The sequence below is a fragment of the Somniosus microcephalus genome, chromosome 25 (genome assembly GCF_052327205.1).
Source record: "Somniosus microcephalus isolate GS21.2 chromosome 25, FLI_Smic_1.0, whole genome shotgun sequence".
Taxonomy (NCBI): Eukaryota; Metazoa; Chordata; class Chondrichthyes; order Squaliformes; family Somniosidae; genus Somniosus; species Somniosus microcephalus.
The window spans coordinates 11,674,953-11,690,701 of NC_141011.1; the positions used below are offsets into that span (position 1 = coordinate 11,674,953).

A 15,749-nucleotide genomic window follows, 5' to 3' on the forward strand; every position below is an offset into this window, starting at 1 on the left:
TATATTTTCAAATTACTTCAGTTAAAAAATTTTTTTTTAATCGCTTACTTTTCCACTCGATTTCTCTCGTGGTCATGTAAATAGCAAAGCTTCATGCAATTGCTATAAAGTAAATGAATTTTACCCAGAGACTTCCCTTCTTGCACCAGCTTGCAGTTTCAAAGAATATCCATGAAGGCCTTTGATTTAATCGGTAGCAGAGTTTTTGGAGCAAAGGTGGGCAAAACTTTCATCTAGATTAAGGATGCCCTGAAGCTGTTTTCCACGTTTCAACAGCTGATGTTTAAAATGCTAGACATTTTTATAAGTAGTGATGGTGCGGTGCTGTGCTCTGCGTGGACAGATAGATCAATAATAAGCGCCATCTGCTGGGGAATTCATACAAACTGGCGTCAGATTTTAGTTGTCACAAACCTAAAAGAAATGGCACAACATAGATAATTTTCTTGGTCTGTGGGTGTAACTAACCATCGGAGCTTTCATTGATCTGTTCAGATTGGCAGACTGCGTCAAAGCTCTGTTCTGGTTTGGTCTTCACTTTGTTGTGGTCCTGAATTCTTTTCTGTAGCCTTGGATTTCTTCTCTCTTGCCCTCCCTGCGGTTGATCAATATTTGGTACGCTGCACATTTGAATTTTCAAGGCTTGCAAAAGAACCTTTGAAGTTATATTGTAGCCATGATCTACTTTTCATTTGGAAGGAACCATGGTTGTGCTTAATTAAAATTTGCTGAATTTCAAAATTTAATTTACCACTTATATGTAAGGATGAATTTTGAGATTCATTTGCAATCTGATTCGCGAATTCTGTAAAGTTAATTTGAGGATTAGGTGTTATAAGAGGAAAACAAATATAAATCTCGCTGTGCTTGAAAGTTTGTACAGCTGTTTGGTAGCAACAGATCTAAATGTGTGTGTTTTCTGCTAATTTTCTTCCACCTCCTTGTTTGGGTACAGTTCTATAAGTCATGCTCTACGTATGAGACTAGCTGGTGAGTGTCAGTAGACTGTGATTGCACAAGTTATCACAAACAAACCCAATCCTGTCCCCGCTTGATGTTCACACATGAGCACTTCAAGCAGGGGTCGCTGGATAGTGATCAGATTAGAAACCTTGGCGTTTTTCCCTTCCTTCCTTCCTCCCTCACTCCTCACATACAGGTTGCTGGAAGTGTTTGTAGAGCCCTTGCCATCAACTGCCTGAGATCAGCAAATGGCACAGCCTAGAAATCGAGCCCTGGATCTTCCTGGTCTGTGTGACTTGGGTACTCACTAGCTCAATGAGCCGAGACATTGGAGTAGCCCAATGGGCTCCAGAGTCTTGCTTTTTTGGACCAGGCCCTAGCAAAATATTCTCATAGTCTGACCTGGTACTGGTATGTATTCAAAGATTGCCACTTATCTTGCTCTCCTCCACTTCTGTTTCTCTAAAATGATCCCTTCCATTTCTGCTTCTCTCACTGCTCCTTTTGGACCAAAATGTGTCTCAAAGGTCTCTTCCACCAGCTCCCTGCAAATGCCTTTTTAACATAGAAACATAGAAGATAGGAGCAGGAGAAGGCCATTTGGCCCCTCGAGCCTGCTCCACCATTCAATGCGATCATGGCTGATCATCCAAATTCAGTACCCGGTCCCTGCTTTCTCCCCATACCCCTTGATCCCTTTAGCCTTAAGAAATATATCCAACTCCTTCTTGAATATATTTAATGTATTGGCCTCTACTGCCTTCTGTGGTAGAGAATTCCACAGGTTCACCACTCTCCGGGTGAAGAAATTCCTCCTCATTTCTGTCCTAAATGGCCTACCCCTTATCCTTAGACTGTGACCCCTGGTTCTGGACTCCCCGACCATCGGGAACATCCTCCCTGCATCTAGTCTGTCCAGTCCTGTCAGAATTTTATAAGTTTCAATGAGATCCCCTCTCATTCTTCTAAACTCCAGCGAGTACAAGCCCAATCGACCCAATCTCTCCTCATACGTCATTCCTGCCATCCCAGGTATCAGCCTGGTGAATCTTCGCTGAACTCCTTCCATGGCAAGAACATCCTTCCTCAGATAAGGTGACCAAAACTGCACACAATACTCAAGGTGTGGTCTCACCAAGGCCCTGTACAACTGCAGCAAGACATCCTTGTTCCTGTACTCGAACCCTCTCGCTACGAAGGCCAACATACCATTTGCCTTCTTAACCGCCTGCTGCACCTGCATGCTTACCTTCAGCGACTGGTGCACAAGGACACCCAGGTCTCGTTGCACTTCCCCTTCTCCCACTCTATTGCCATTCAAATAATCTGCCTTCCTGTTTTTGCCACCAAAGTGGGTAACCTCACATTTATCCACGTTATATTGCATCTGCCATGCATCTGCCCAATCACCCAACCTGTCCAAATCATCCTGGAGTTTCTTGGCATCCTCCTCACAGCACACACGCCCACCCAGCTTTGTGTCGTCTGCAAACTTGGAGATATTACATCTAGTTCCCTTGTCTAGATCATCATTAATATATATATTGTGAATAGCTGGGGTCCAAGGACCGATCCCTGCAGTACCCCACTAGTCACTGCCTGCCACTCAGAAAAAGACCCATTTATTCCAACTCTTTGCTTCCTGCTGTCTGCCAACCAGTTCTCTATCCAAGTCAGTACCTTGCCCCCAATCCCATGTGCCTTAACTTTACACGCTAATCTCTTATGCGGGACCTTGTCGAAAGCCTTCTGAAAGTCCAAATACACCACATCCACTGGTTCTCCCTTATCTATTTTACCAGTTACATCCTCAAAAAATTCCAGTAGATTAGTCCAGCATGATTTACCTTTTGTAAATCCATGTTGACTTTGTCCGATCCTGTCACTGTTTTCCAAGTGCTCTGCTATTACATCTTTTATAATGGACTCTAGCATTTTCCCCACTACCGATGTCAGGCTTTCCGGTCTGTAATTCCCTGTTTTCTCTCTACCACCTTTTTTAAATAGTGGGGTAACATTAGCTACCCTCCAATCCATGGGTACTGTTCCAGATTCCATCGAATGTTGGAAGATGATCAGCAATGCATCTACTATTTCTAGGGCCACTTCCTTAAGTACCCTAGGATGTAGATTATCAGGCCCTGGGGATTTATCGGCCTTCAATCCCATCAATTTCCCTAACACCATTTCCCTACAAATACTGATTTCTTTCAGTTCCTCCCTTTCATCAGACCCTATGTTCCCCAACATCTCTGGGAGGTTATTTGTGTCCTCCTTTGTGAAGACAGAACCAAAATATGTAGTTAATTGGTCTGCCATTTCTTTGTTCCCCATTATAAATTCCCCTGATTCTGACTAAGGGACCTACGCTTCACCAATCTTTTTCTCTTCACATATCTATAAAAGCTTTTACAGTCAGTTTTTATGTTCCCGGCAAGCTTACTCTCATATTCTATTTTCCCTTTCTTAATTAATCCCTTTGTCCTAAACTGCTCCCAATCCTCAAGTTTACTGCTTTTTCTGGCCAATTTATATGTCCTCTCCTTGGATCTTATGCTATCCCTAATTTCCCTTGTACTGACATCAAGTTTGTTAGTATCTCCCTTCTCCATAGAGAATATTGAGAATGAGGAGGTTTTTAAACTGAGCATATAGAACTTACCTATAGTCTACAGCACATAAATAAGGCATTCAACCCAACTGGTCAATTCCATGGAAATTTTTTCGCTACATCTAACCCATCAAACCCTTTCTTGAAGACCTCTATCAGGTCACCCCTCAGCTTTCTCTTTTCTAAGGAAAAAAGCCCCAGCTTGTTACGCTTTTCCTGATGAGTATAACCACTTGGTTCTGGTATCATCCTTGTAAAACCTTTTTGCACCTTTGCCAGTGCCTCTATATCCTTTTTATAATATAGAGACCAGAACATTCCAAGTGTGGTCTAACCAAAGTTCTATACAAGTTTAACATAACTTGTTTGCTTTTCAATTCTAACCCTCTCAAAATGAACCCCAAAGCTTAGTTTGCTTTTTTTTAATGGCCTTATTAACCTGTGTCGCTATTTTTAGTGGTTTGTGTATCTGCACCCCAAGATTCCGCTGTTCCTCTACTCCATTTAGGCTGTTACTATCCAAGCAGTATGTGGCCTCCTTATTCTTCCTACCAAAATGAACCACTTCACACTTCTCTATATTGAAATTCATTTGCCAATTACATGCCAATTCTGCAAGTTTATTAATGTCATCTTGTATTTTGTCGCATTCTTCCTTAGTATTAACTATTTACCCCCCCTCCCCCCCAAAAAATTTGGTGTCGTCTACAAATTTTGAAATTGTGCTTCTGATTCCTGAGTCCAAATCATTAATGTACATTGTGAACAACAGTGGCCCCACCACCGATCCCTGTGGAACACCACTTCCTACCTTTTGCCAGTCTGAGCAGCTACCCTTAACCCCTACACTCTGCTTTCTGTTTTGTAGCCAGCTTGCTATCGGTTCTGCTATTTATCCCCTGACTAACGTTCCCTATAAGTTGCGCGGCTTTTGTAATGTTAAAAGTATGCGCAGGCACAAAACTGTGAATGGGCCGCGCACCCAAAAAAAATTACGGGGCTCAAAGGGGCCCCTTAGTCACAAGTCTACTATGCGGTACCTTAGCGAAGACCTTTTGAAGATCCAAATATGTTATACCTACTGCATTACCCTTGTCAACTCTTTGTTACTCTTCAAAGAATTCAATAAGGTTGGTTAAGCATGACCTTCCTTTTGAAATCCGTGCTGACTATTATATTTTTGCTTTCTAGATATTTTTCTATTACATCTTTGAGTAAAGATTCCATTATCTTTCCCATCACCGCATTAAGCTAACTGGTCTATAGTTCCCTGGACTTGTCCTATATCCCTTTTTAAATATAGCAATAGCATTAGCGGTGAACATTATAGCTAAAAAGACTAACTGAGAGTCACTACAACTCTGGGGATGACCCATAATCATGCAGCAAAGACAAAGGAGAGGGAAGTGAAGTATCTTGGCTCAAATTGATGCATTCAATTGTCACTGCTGTTGGCTACTCTGGGAATGACCCACAATCATGCGGCTGAGGGCAGAGTCGAAGATATACCCGGATAAGAAAACCATTCGGCATATTTAAAATAATCCATGGAGAAAAAGCCTGCAGTCTCCCAGCATGTAACTGATTTGAGTTTTATCCTCCACTACCCTATCTGGGAATGTTAGATGACCTGTTTTATGTGATGGACTTGCTCATTCTTTGAACATAATTCAGCCTTCATACAAATTAATAGCCTGTCATTAAACAGGGAGGAATATATAGCTACATTTAATGTAATATAGAATAAATTGATGTAGAACATTTATAATTAAACTGACCAAATGATGTGTTGAAAGTTAATCGCCTAGTCACGGAGCTTATTCCAAACTACACCCTTATTTTGTTTCACTAGACCAGAATGAAATTGGTGCACTCACAATTCAGTTAGAGAGATAGCCAAATACTGCAGATGCTGGCAATCCGAAATATCGACAGAAAATGCTGGAAAAACTCTGCAGGCCAGGCAACATCCGTGGAGAGAAAATAGAGTCGACGTTTCGGGTGAACCCTTTTTGTTGCCTGGCCTGCTGAGTTTTTCCAGCATTTTCTGTTGTTATTTCAGTTAGAGAGAGCCTGTTAATTGTGCTCAGCCCTTCCTGTTTTAAAAAAAAAACTTGAACTCATTATCGTGATGGGGTGGGGTGGATTGCCCTGATCATTTCTGTAGGCTGCCTATTGGATTTCCTGTTGATTTTGATCAATTAGTGACCACATCATTTGCTCAGCTCTGTGAAGTTGTGTTTCTTTGTCCACCAATGCCCCACCCCAACCAGTTTATGTGCTCGGCAGTTTGAGAACCACAGAAATAGAGCATACTCTATACAGTAGGTGTGATACTAGGTTTAAACAACCAAGTGGACCTAATCGCTTAGCGTGTGAGTTTATATGTAGTTTGCAAACCATGTCATACCAGCAACAATATGGCAATTAATTGATGTAATGGTTTAGTTTCACGTTAAGGATTCAATTTCAAAAATGAATTAAGAAAAAAGCTTCAAAAAGCGAACACACAGAAAATGACAGAAATGGGAAGGGGAGCGGTAAAACAAAAGGACCAAGAGAAACAATGGTTTTGATTTGTTTTTAGGGGTGGGTGCTCCTGAATGCTGTAGTCTGTCTTCCTGTTTCTAACCACTGTAGGGTATGCACACTTTTTTCATGAACAAATAGGTACACTGTCAGCGAGTTCTCCTCTTGATCCCATTAAAGAATTTTGTTTTACTAGTTAGCATTTTTATACAACCCACATTTGAATTGAAGTCTGGCTTCATGCAGCACCGTGACTTTCATCTGAAATAAAATCAAAAACTAAGTTGTACAAAAGGGGACCAAATTTGGAATTTGTTCATGCCCCTGTGTTATTCCAACGAGGCAAGAGATGCAGAGCACAGTGCATTTATGTAAAAATTAGTTTTTATTAGTCCCATGGTAATGAGTAGAAATGAGAAATGTCAAGTAAAAGGCTTCTTTAGAAGAGTAAATCATGTCTCTACTTTTCATCAGTAAGACTTCAATTTAGAGTGGAGCTGCCTTTAAATTTGCCTATGTAGTATTGTAGCTTTTGTAAAGCAACTGTAACTAGCACATTTAAACTGGGCTTCATCTCTATTTACTCTCTTAAATTATGAAGTTTTGGTTCTAGCTTAATGTGCCCTGTACTTTTCCTTGAACATTACATAGTCAAGGTTTTTCTGAACATTTTTTTGCTGCCCACCACTGACTTATTCTACCTTTAAAGGTAGTATACCCCCCCTGCAAGTTGTTGAGACATCAGCTTGGTTTATCTTGTATCTGTTGTATACCCCCATCATATCTGTTGTATACCCCCATCGTGTATCCTGCCTTAACCTGGTGCAATAACAAGATCTCTTTATTTTCAGATTAACCAGACCAAACAAATACCAAGGCCTTTGGACCCCTCACGAATGCTGAACCGGGGCCCAGATTTCACACCGTCCTATGCAGATTTTGGAAGGCAGTCACAAATTATCCGAGCGGGAGCAGTAAGTCCTGTCTCTTAACGCAGGTTCTGTTTCTTAATCACTGTTGCTGGGATTATGTTGTGTCTTCATTAAGTATCACTATGATTTTGTTTGAGATAAACATTTACATGTACATATATTCATAAGGTTTATACCGATTCAAAATTTAAAGGAACTATGACTAATCAAGCGTATCTGTACTGCCACAATCCCTGGAAAATTCAGCTATTTTCGCCCCACGCTGATGTACTGATCTAACCGGGTCAAGGAAAAAGGAATGCAGCAGCAACTTCAAGTATAGGCTGAATCTTTTTTGTTCTAAGTTGTGTCCTGAAGAAAATGCTGTTTCCTGACTGAGAGCACGCAAGTAACCTACTCAGTCGTTTGCCAGTGGAGAGCAGTCGGTTGTAAACTCACTCTGATTTTGACCCTCTTGAATCTGCTCTGCATCTCCCAATGATGACACATCTGAAAGCGAGAATGCACTCTCTGCAGAATCTTAGGTGCAGTTTTGCCGCTTACCCATTTTTAACATAGACCCACAGTCCCATTACAACAGTTTTGCTGAGATGAGCAGACAATACCCATGTAACACTACCTTTCCACACCTTCTACATGTGCCTTCCCTACACAGCCATTCATTCCTCTTTGTCCTAGTACTGTTAATTCAACTCCGCTGGAGAACCCTTCACTTGAAGCTATTTTAAAAGTTGAAGTAAGCATTGAGGAAGTTCCAATAGACTTTACTTCTGTTGTGGGTTCCCAAAAAAACCTTCAATTTTTATTTTCCTGGATTTGCGACAATTAATACAACTCAAAAGATTTGGTAATGTACTGAATGGTGCGTCAACTCTGAGGGGCCACAGTTCTCCATGGACCATTATCTGCAAGATTGTTTGAGCTGGCCTTTTCTAGTAGTGACAGTAGTTAAACCTTCTTGACCAACTGTCTCTAAACCAATGTCCCAGCTAGCACAGAGAGCAGACTTTGACCCTGATATTAATATGGGCCTAAAGGGCCAAATATGCTTCGAGTTCAGATTCCAATCTTTGCCAGCATTTTTGTATTGCTAATGCTTGTGATGCTGATAGACTGAGGGGCTTGCACGTAGATTCTAGCGAAATCTAAGGGACATTTAAACGGGTTTGAACTTCAAGCAGTACAGTAAACTCTGGCAGACTGTCAAGCTGTGGAGTGCAACTGGTTGGCATATTTCTGCAGAGACACTTTCAGCCCTTGACACAGATGGGAGCTTCATGCACGATTGGCTACACCTTTCCAAGACTTGGAGTTGCACACAGACTAAACAGTATGTATATAAACATAGAATTATGATATTACTCAAGGAACCATTGTCGTTAAATGTCCCATTTTTGTGGGGACACATTCTCCTGTTGTATTCCTCTAATTCCTTGTATATTACAAGAAGTGGAAATGAAGATTGGAACGGTGATGCTAGTAACCGCTTACTCGGATCTTGGTTCTTTGCCATTCTGGCACTAAACAATACAAAGCTAATTTCACTCTCCAGAAAGGGTCAGTGTCTCCATCTGGAGCCAGCAGAAATTTCTTTTAATAGCCTGACTATGGAGAGAGACAGGCTCAAAGCCAAAGGCCCATTACCTGTGTTATGAAGATGTTAATGAATCACAAGAAGCCATCTACTAATAAGGCATACAATCATAAATGCAAGGAATTTGGTAGCCACCCAGAATTTGGATCCAGTAAACTGAGTTCCATCAGGATTCTGTTGATGTCTCTCTCTCTCAAAAGGTTCTCTTGTGAACATCCCTTTATATTAAAGAAACCAAGATATTTACATGAACATTTCCTTGGGACTTAATTCAGATCCTTTGTAAAGTCATGTACCTTCTTTTTGAAACTTCACGTTCTTGTCAGCTAAAATTCTTTGCAATCTTTTTGCTGGCATTGGGCTTGAATAGTGAATCAGTCATTGCCTACTTGTGCTTGGCAATCAGCTATATCTAATCTGGCATGATGAGCGGGCAGTCCTTTAAATTCTTCCAAATATGTGTTCACGTGTATTTTAAAACTGGACTTTACTATTCCTTCATCTCTCCATCCATTATAATTAGAAGTGAGCATCGATGAGACAAGATTTGTGCCATACTATATGAACTGGACCAAAGTCTATTTGGAAGACAAGACAACACTCCCTCTTGTATGCAGAGGATATTGTTTTATCTTCTGTGGGTCTGCCATTTCTAAATGTGCGCCGCTAAAATGGCTGCTTGAATGTATTCACTGATACCACTTCACGGACAATAGAGCCTGCCTTCTGGTATGGTAAAGTTCCAAAAGATCTACAACTATGTCCTGGGTTATCCTTAAAAGGAAAAAGCCCTACAAGGCTGTAAGCAGTGACTATGCACCATCTGTAATATCAGCAGAGTTTTTCTTACTTTCCTGGAATTGGTAAGCGTTAATATTAAGACATCAAGATTTAAATAAATTGTATTAATACTCAAAATGCATTCAGACCCAGGGTCTTGATCTCCCTGGCCCACCTACTAACTACAGTGGTTTGCCTGACATTGCTTATTGTGGCCTAATTCCCTGGCCCCTTGCTCTTCAACTAAAAGGCTGAATTGTAGTCACACCGAATGTCCTTGTTTTCCATCCATTTTTGATTGTTTTTATCTGCCCTGATTTTCTCTCTCATACTGGCTGCCTCAGGAACATTAATGTCGGTCACCTAATAGTCAGCTCGCCGCCCTGAAGGATTTCTTATCAACTTTGCAACCACACACCCCCAGTGCAAGCAGTCACCAACGTTCTCTGTATCTCCTGCCTCAATGTTAGGTGCGGCCATCAACCTGGCGCATACTGAGCACAATGATTCCCTCAATCCCACCAGCAGTGTCGGACAAACCATTGCATTTAACAGACAGGCCAGGGAGATTAAGACCTTGGGTATAAATGTAAAATTATTTTAAGTATTGAAACATCAAGATTTCAATCAATTGTATTAATACTTAACCAATCCAAAGAAAGTAAGTAAATTCCTGCTGATAGTGCAGATGGTGCATAGCCACCCAATGGTCAAGGTGTGGAATTGCATGCAGACTTGTTAATTCTCTCAATATAAAATAGCAGCTGGGCGTTACTCCAATTGATACTAATGTTAGCTAAAACTTCAACACTGAAACCCTCGATCACAGTGCCACCTACAGGTATTGTGGGTCAATCTAATGTAAACATGCTGCGACAGCTTGTATCGTGATTTTCAATGCATTTTGAAATGGAACGTACCTACCATTTTTGATACATAATAGATGTGCAATTATCGAGTCTTGTGACTTGACTCTGCTAATTTTTCTATCCCTTGCCCTTGTTGAGAATAGAATTTGCCTGCTGCAAGTGTGGTTCGAATGCATTGACCATTGTAATTTCTGGAACTTGTTTGAGGTTATTCATAAAATAACATGGGTTCTAAATTTTGATGTCCATTATTGTACAAAAGGCCTTTCAAATGCTGTTGTATATTAACAACTAACATTACTTGCATAGGTGCTAAATGTTGGACCAAGGAGGTCACAGCATGGGCAAAGGAGAGAGCCAAGGAAGATTATTGCAAATATATCTGTAAATGATGATGTCCAGCTGAAGAAATCTGAAAATGCATGGAAACCCACATTAAAACGAGAAGAGGTTTCTGATGATTCTGACCTACAAAAAACACAGGTTAGACCAACAAAAAAATCTGCCTAAATGTGTTTTGCATATTTTAAGCCTGAATAAGTAAACTGTGTCTAATAACTGAGTAGAATTTCCTGAAATTGTTGCATCTATTTAATTAATTTGACTGTTTAAGAATTTTCTGAAGCATATCGGCCTTTTTAAATAGATGCGTTTTTTAAAATCACTTGTTTCTTTTCATCATCTGTTTTCCTGGGATGAAAGGGTTGCCCTGTGAGGAGAGATTGAGTAGAATGAGCCTATATTCTCTGAAGTTTAGAAGAGTGAGAGGTGATCTCATTGAAACATAAAATTCTTAGATGGCTTGGCCAGATTGATGCTGAGAAGCTGTTTCCCCTGGCTGGAGAGTCTAGAACTAGAGGTCATAGTCTCAGGATAAGGGGTCGGCCATCTAGGAGAGAGATGAGAAATTTCTTCACTCAGAGGGTGGTGAATCTTTAGAATTCTCTACCCCAGAGGGCTGTGGATGCCGAGTCGTTGAGTAGATTCAAGACTGAGATCGATAGATTGTTGGACACTAAGGGAATCGAGGGATTTGGGGATAGGGCGGGAAAGTGGAGTTGAGGCAGAAGATCAGCCATGTGACTAAGGCCTACTCTTATTTTTGTTCTTATGTTCAAGGTTCCCCAATTAAACTCACTGGGCTCTGCCAAAGCCAATCTAATCTGGATTTAAAACCTTGTTGGGTGTTTTTTTAATGTATTTCCTTGCCTCCCCAGTGGGGAAGCACCTTTTGGAATCCCTGACCCATTGGTAATCAGGAATGTGTCTATCTTTATGCAAGTGTCATTCTCCACCAGTGCAGCTCTTAGTGCCCCCTTTTTTAATAAAAAGATTGGTGAGGTTGTAAAGTGTATGTTATAGAAAGCTTTAACCAAAAGTGTTTTATAAGCACTTCAAGTTTGCCACGTATCGAGCTATTAAAAGGTAGAAATGTTTAGGTTAAAAAGCAGTGGAAAATGCCAGGTAGTATTTCCTCCCCTCTTCGCCCCCACCCACCTTATCACTATGATGATGGATTTGCTCTGTTATGTGGTGCTCCATCTGACAAACATGCGAAAAAGTGCTGAAACTCGCCCAATTGAGCCAAGCAAGTTAAACTGGCAGTCCTGGTAACCAGACCAGTATCGGCTAGCGCAAGGGATATTGCCTCTTGGGTGTAACAAACCATTTCTTCCACCTCTCCTGAAGATGTTGAATCCCTGCTGAGGTATAGTTCCACAGCCAGGTGTCCTCCACTACCTTATCCAAAGAACCATTATTCCTGTTTTTGAAATAATCAACTTGTATTAATAAAAAATATTTTATTCATATTATCTCTGAAGAGAAAGTTAACTCTTTCAGTCCAGTTAATCGTTCGGTTATTTACACTCACTAGATTTTTTTCTCTTTGGTGAGCCGCATATTGTATTGAAAAAAGAAATTCATTTCAAAATCTTCCTGTGCCATGTTCTGCTAATTCTGTGTCTCTGTGGAAGTGCATTCTGTTGCTCTTTCAAGTTCCTGCTAACAGGTAGCTGATGGAAATGGCTTCTCTGAAGCTCAGAGGAAAAGTGCATCTCTGGACAGATGTAGGTTAATTTAGGAGCCTGCAAGGACAAATTTTGTGACTGAAAATACCATTCCAGCTGAGCATCAGTAATGAATCTCTTGGTTTCAATTGAATTCCAGGTAGCTGATAAATAAAACACTATACACAGTATGATTCTGCTGTTCTGCCCAAAAACATTTTGGATTGGCATTATACTGAAGATCACTCCAGTATGGAAAAGAACTAAAATGCTCAGTAGCTCATGAATGCAAGGCAGTGGCTCATGTAAATGTCTTAGTCAATCAACCTGCTCACACAAATAAGGCTCTCGCTGCATCCTCCTTCTCCTCCTCATTCCACCCCCCCCCCCCCCCACCTCTACACACATGCGCTGGGGGGTGAGGGGGTGGATGGAGACCATACACCACCATTCAGGGCACACATTTCTTAAAGGGGTAGTGTCCCTAGGTTTGTTTCCTCTTTTTCTCTCTCTCTTTCCCAGTAGGGTTATTGAAATATCCTATTTATATGCAACTTCTTTGGAGGAACATCATGCCTGCAGTAGGTAAAATAATTTTTTGTGAACAATTTAGTTTGTTAATTTAGCATTGTTTGCCCAAACTCGTTATTTCCATTGGAAGTAAAATGTTTGTGACATTGAGTTGTGAATCAGTAATTCAATTAAGTGGCATGCATGATGTCATGAGGTATCCATAGGCTAAATTAGTCTTAAGCTCATTGCCAACTATCTTGTATGTATACTGATGCATATTTTGTTTATTTTCTGCTTTTCATTCTATCATGTGGCAGGGGTGTGCTATTGCTGAAGGAAAATAAACCTTATTGTGACAGGTCCTGAAGGTATATCCAGCAGGATTTGGGTGCAATTCATTGACAATAAAGTTGGAGGCCAATACTTGAAGAATTGTCACTTTAAATATAGAGGATTGTGTAGTTATAAATAGCCTTGCCTGGATTTTGTGTCCTCTGTAATGCTGAATTGATCTTCATATGAACACTGTCAATATATTATGGGTTCTACAGTGTAGTGTTTCTCAGTGTGGGGTAAAGCTTCAACACCACATTACCAGTAAATTATTTAGTGTATCTTCTTTGTTACTACATTGTAAAGCATTACGATTCAGACATGTTAATGAGGTCAGAATGAATGCTATTTTTTGTTGAATTAATATCTTCTAATAGTCTAAATTTCCCCTCCCAGTTTGTAATTTTTGTTATTGACATGCTGATCTTTTATACTGTAATCCAGGAACTATTCCGACGAGTGAGAAGCATCTTGAACAAGCTCACGCCACAAATGTTTCAACAGTTGATGAAGCAGGTTCAGGAGCTGACCATTGATACGGAGGAGAGGCTGAAGGGTGTTATTGACTTGGTATTCGAGAAAGCTATTGATGAGCCTAATTTCTCAGTAGCATATGCCAACATGTGTCGCTGTCTCACGATGGTAGGTCAACTAATATCAAGTATGTACATTTTAGAAATGCAGACCAATCATGGCACACTTTTTTTAAAAAGCAAATCTGCATTTCCTTTTGGTTGCTGTGGACTATACTATGTATAGCAGGTGCAAAATTATTTTTCAATTTTTAATGTTGCAAAAATTCTTATTTTTCTGGTTCTTTACTTAAAAAAAATTAACTGGGTGCTGGTGAGCAGAGCCATGCTCCTGCTTCCATACAACGCAGATAACGGAAGATTGTGTATAGGAGCAAGAAGAAACCAGGCCACTTCTGTAATGAGTGATACATCAGGCTTTGGGTACACAGCATTGACCAGTTGCAGTCTATCCACAATGAGACACTCTGAATTTTACAAACTCAAAGGTGGAAGGTTTCCCACAGTAGATGAGAACTATTTTAACTGCAGGCTGTTTTCTATTAAGAACAGAAGTTCCAATTTTGCTTGTTGTGTAATGCAAAGAAAATTATAATGTAAGCTTGTATTGATCTGTTTTTTTGTACTGGACAAATGTTCACATGAGCATCACAGTAGTACAGAAACAATGACCGATTGCCAGTCTTTGAAAAGAAAGCTACTGAAAGTTTCCACAAATTGCAGTATATTTGTTAGTCTAAATCATCCATACCCCAATATCAGTAACAATAATTTATATTTATATGCGCCTTTAATGTGGTAAAACATCCCAAGGCACGTCATAGGAGTGTCATATAACAAAATTTGACAGCGAGCCACATAAGGAATTATTAGCTTGGTCAAAGAGTTAGGTTTTAAGGAGCGTCTTAAAGAGTGAAAGAGAGGCGGAGAGGTTTAAGGAGGGAATTCCAGAGCTTAGGGCCTTGGCAGCTGAAGCCACGGCCAGCAATTGTGGTGCGATTAAAATCGGGGATGCTCAAGAGGCCGGAATTAGAGGAGAGCCGAGATCGCGGAGGGTTGTGGTGCTGTCGGAGATTGGGGATCGGGAGGGTTGAAGCCATGAGGGATTTTAAAACAAGGATGAGAATTTTAAAATCGAGGCGTTGCTTAACTGGGAGCCAATGTAAGTCATCGAGCACAGAGGTGATGGGTGAACGAGCATCAGGTTTTTTTTTAAAGACAGGATTTTGGAACTCACTAATTTTGCTGAATATAATGGTAAAAATGTATTGCAATTTTGAGTTTCCACTTGAAATTCATGTGTATAATGGGCGTGAGACTGCCTTTGTTTTATACGGTGATCTCTTTGCACTGAATGATGTGATACTCATTTCCATTTCCATCCACAGCTGAAAGTCCCGATGTCAGATAAGCCAGGTGCCTCGGTAAATTTTCGCAAGCTGTTGCTAAATCGCTGTCAGAAAGAATTTGAAAAGGACAAAGCTGATGACGTTGTCAATGAGAAGAGGCAGAAAGAGATCGACGCTACTGCTAAAGTACGGAGCCTTAACATATACTCAAATGGTGTCTCTGATTGATTGAAATTGTTTTTTCTATCTACTGCTTGTAAATGATTTAAACTCTATTGTAACTCTTGATATCAGCACTCTGTGAGCTAGCAGAAATGATGCATTCTGCTGACACTTGAGTAAAGCTGGGGCAAATCTATGAAGCTTCCTTCAGCACTATCGTAAAAAGCTATTTTATAATTTACTAGTTGATCCCCTGTGGAAAGAAGTTTATTTGCTTCTGTCCAGCTTGTATTTATTTTTCTGGTATCCTACCAGGTTGTCTAAGCAGATTTTTTTTTGATGATTCGGAGGCTTGGTGGAATGTTGCAGCTGAAGAAATGCCAAATCTGGGCTGGGTGCTCAAACATGACTCCCTACTTTCAGTCATGTCACTAGAGGTTGATTTAGCAGTTAACACTGAGGAACATAGCTCGGGGGAAAAATACCTGCAAGGAGATCCTGACCCTCTGTTGGAAAGTCATTGAGATTTTGACGTCCTGTTTTTTCTGTTAGATGGCATGGTCTGGAAAAGG

At 40.5% G+C, this 15,749-nt stretch overlaps 1 protein-coding gene across 23 annotated transcripts in view; it reads left to right on the forward strand.

The window, feature by feature from the left end:
* The window catches only part of LOC147100499 (eukaryotic translation initiation factor 4 gamma 3-like), a 290,666-nt gene that overhangs the window by 206,600 nt on the left and 68,317 nt on the right, over positions 1–15,749 (forward strand). For all 23 annotated transcript variants that reach the window (XM_085966798.1, XM_085966800.1, XM_085966802.1 and 20 more), the window contains 4 exons: positions 6,955–7,077; positions 10,588–10,761; positions 13,578–13,775; positions 15,055–15,201. In XM_085966798.1, coding sequence (XP_085822924.1) covers positions 6,955–7,077; positions 10,588–10,761; positions 13,578–13,775; positions 15,055–15,201 — 642 coding nt within the window. The remainder of the gene's footprint in view (positions 1–6,954; positions 7,078–10,587; positions 10,762–13,577; positions 13,776–15,054; positions 15,202–15,749) is intronic.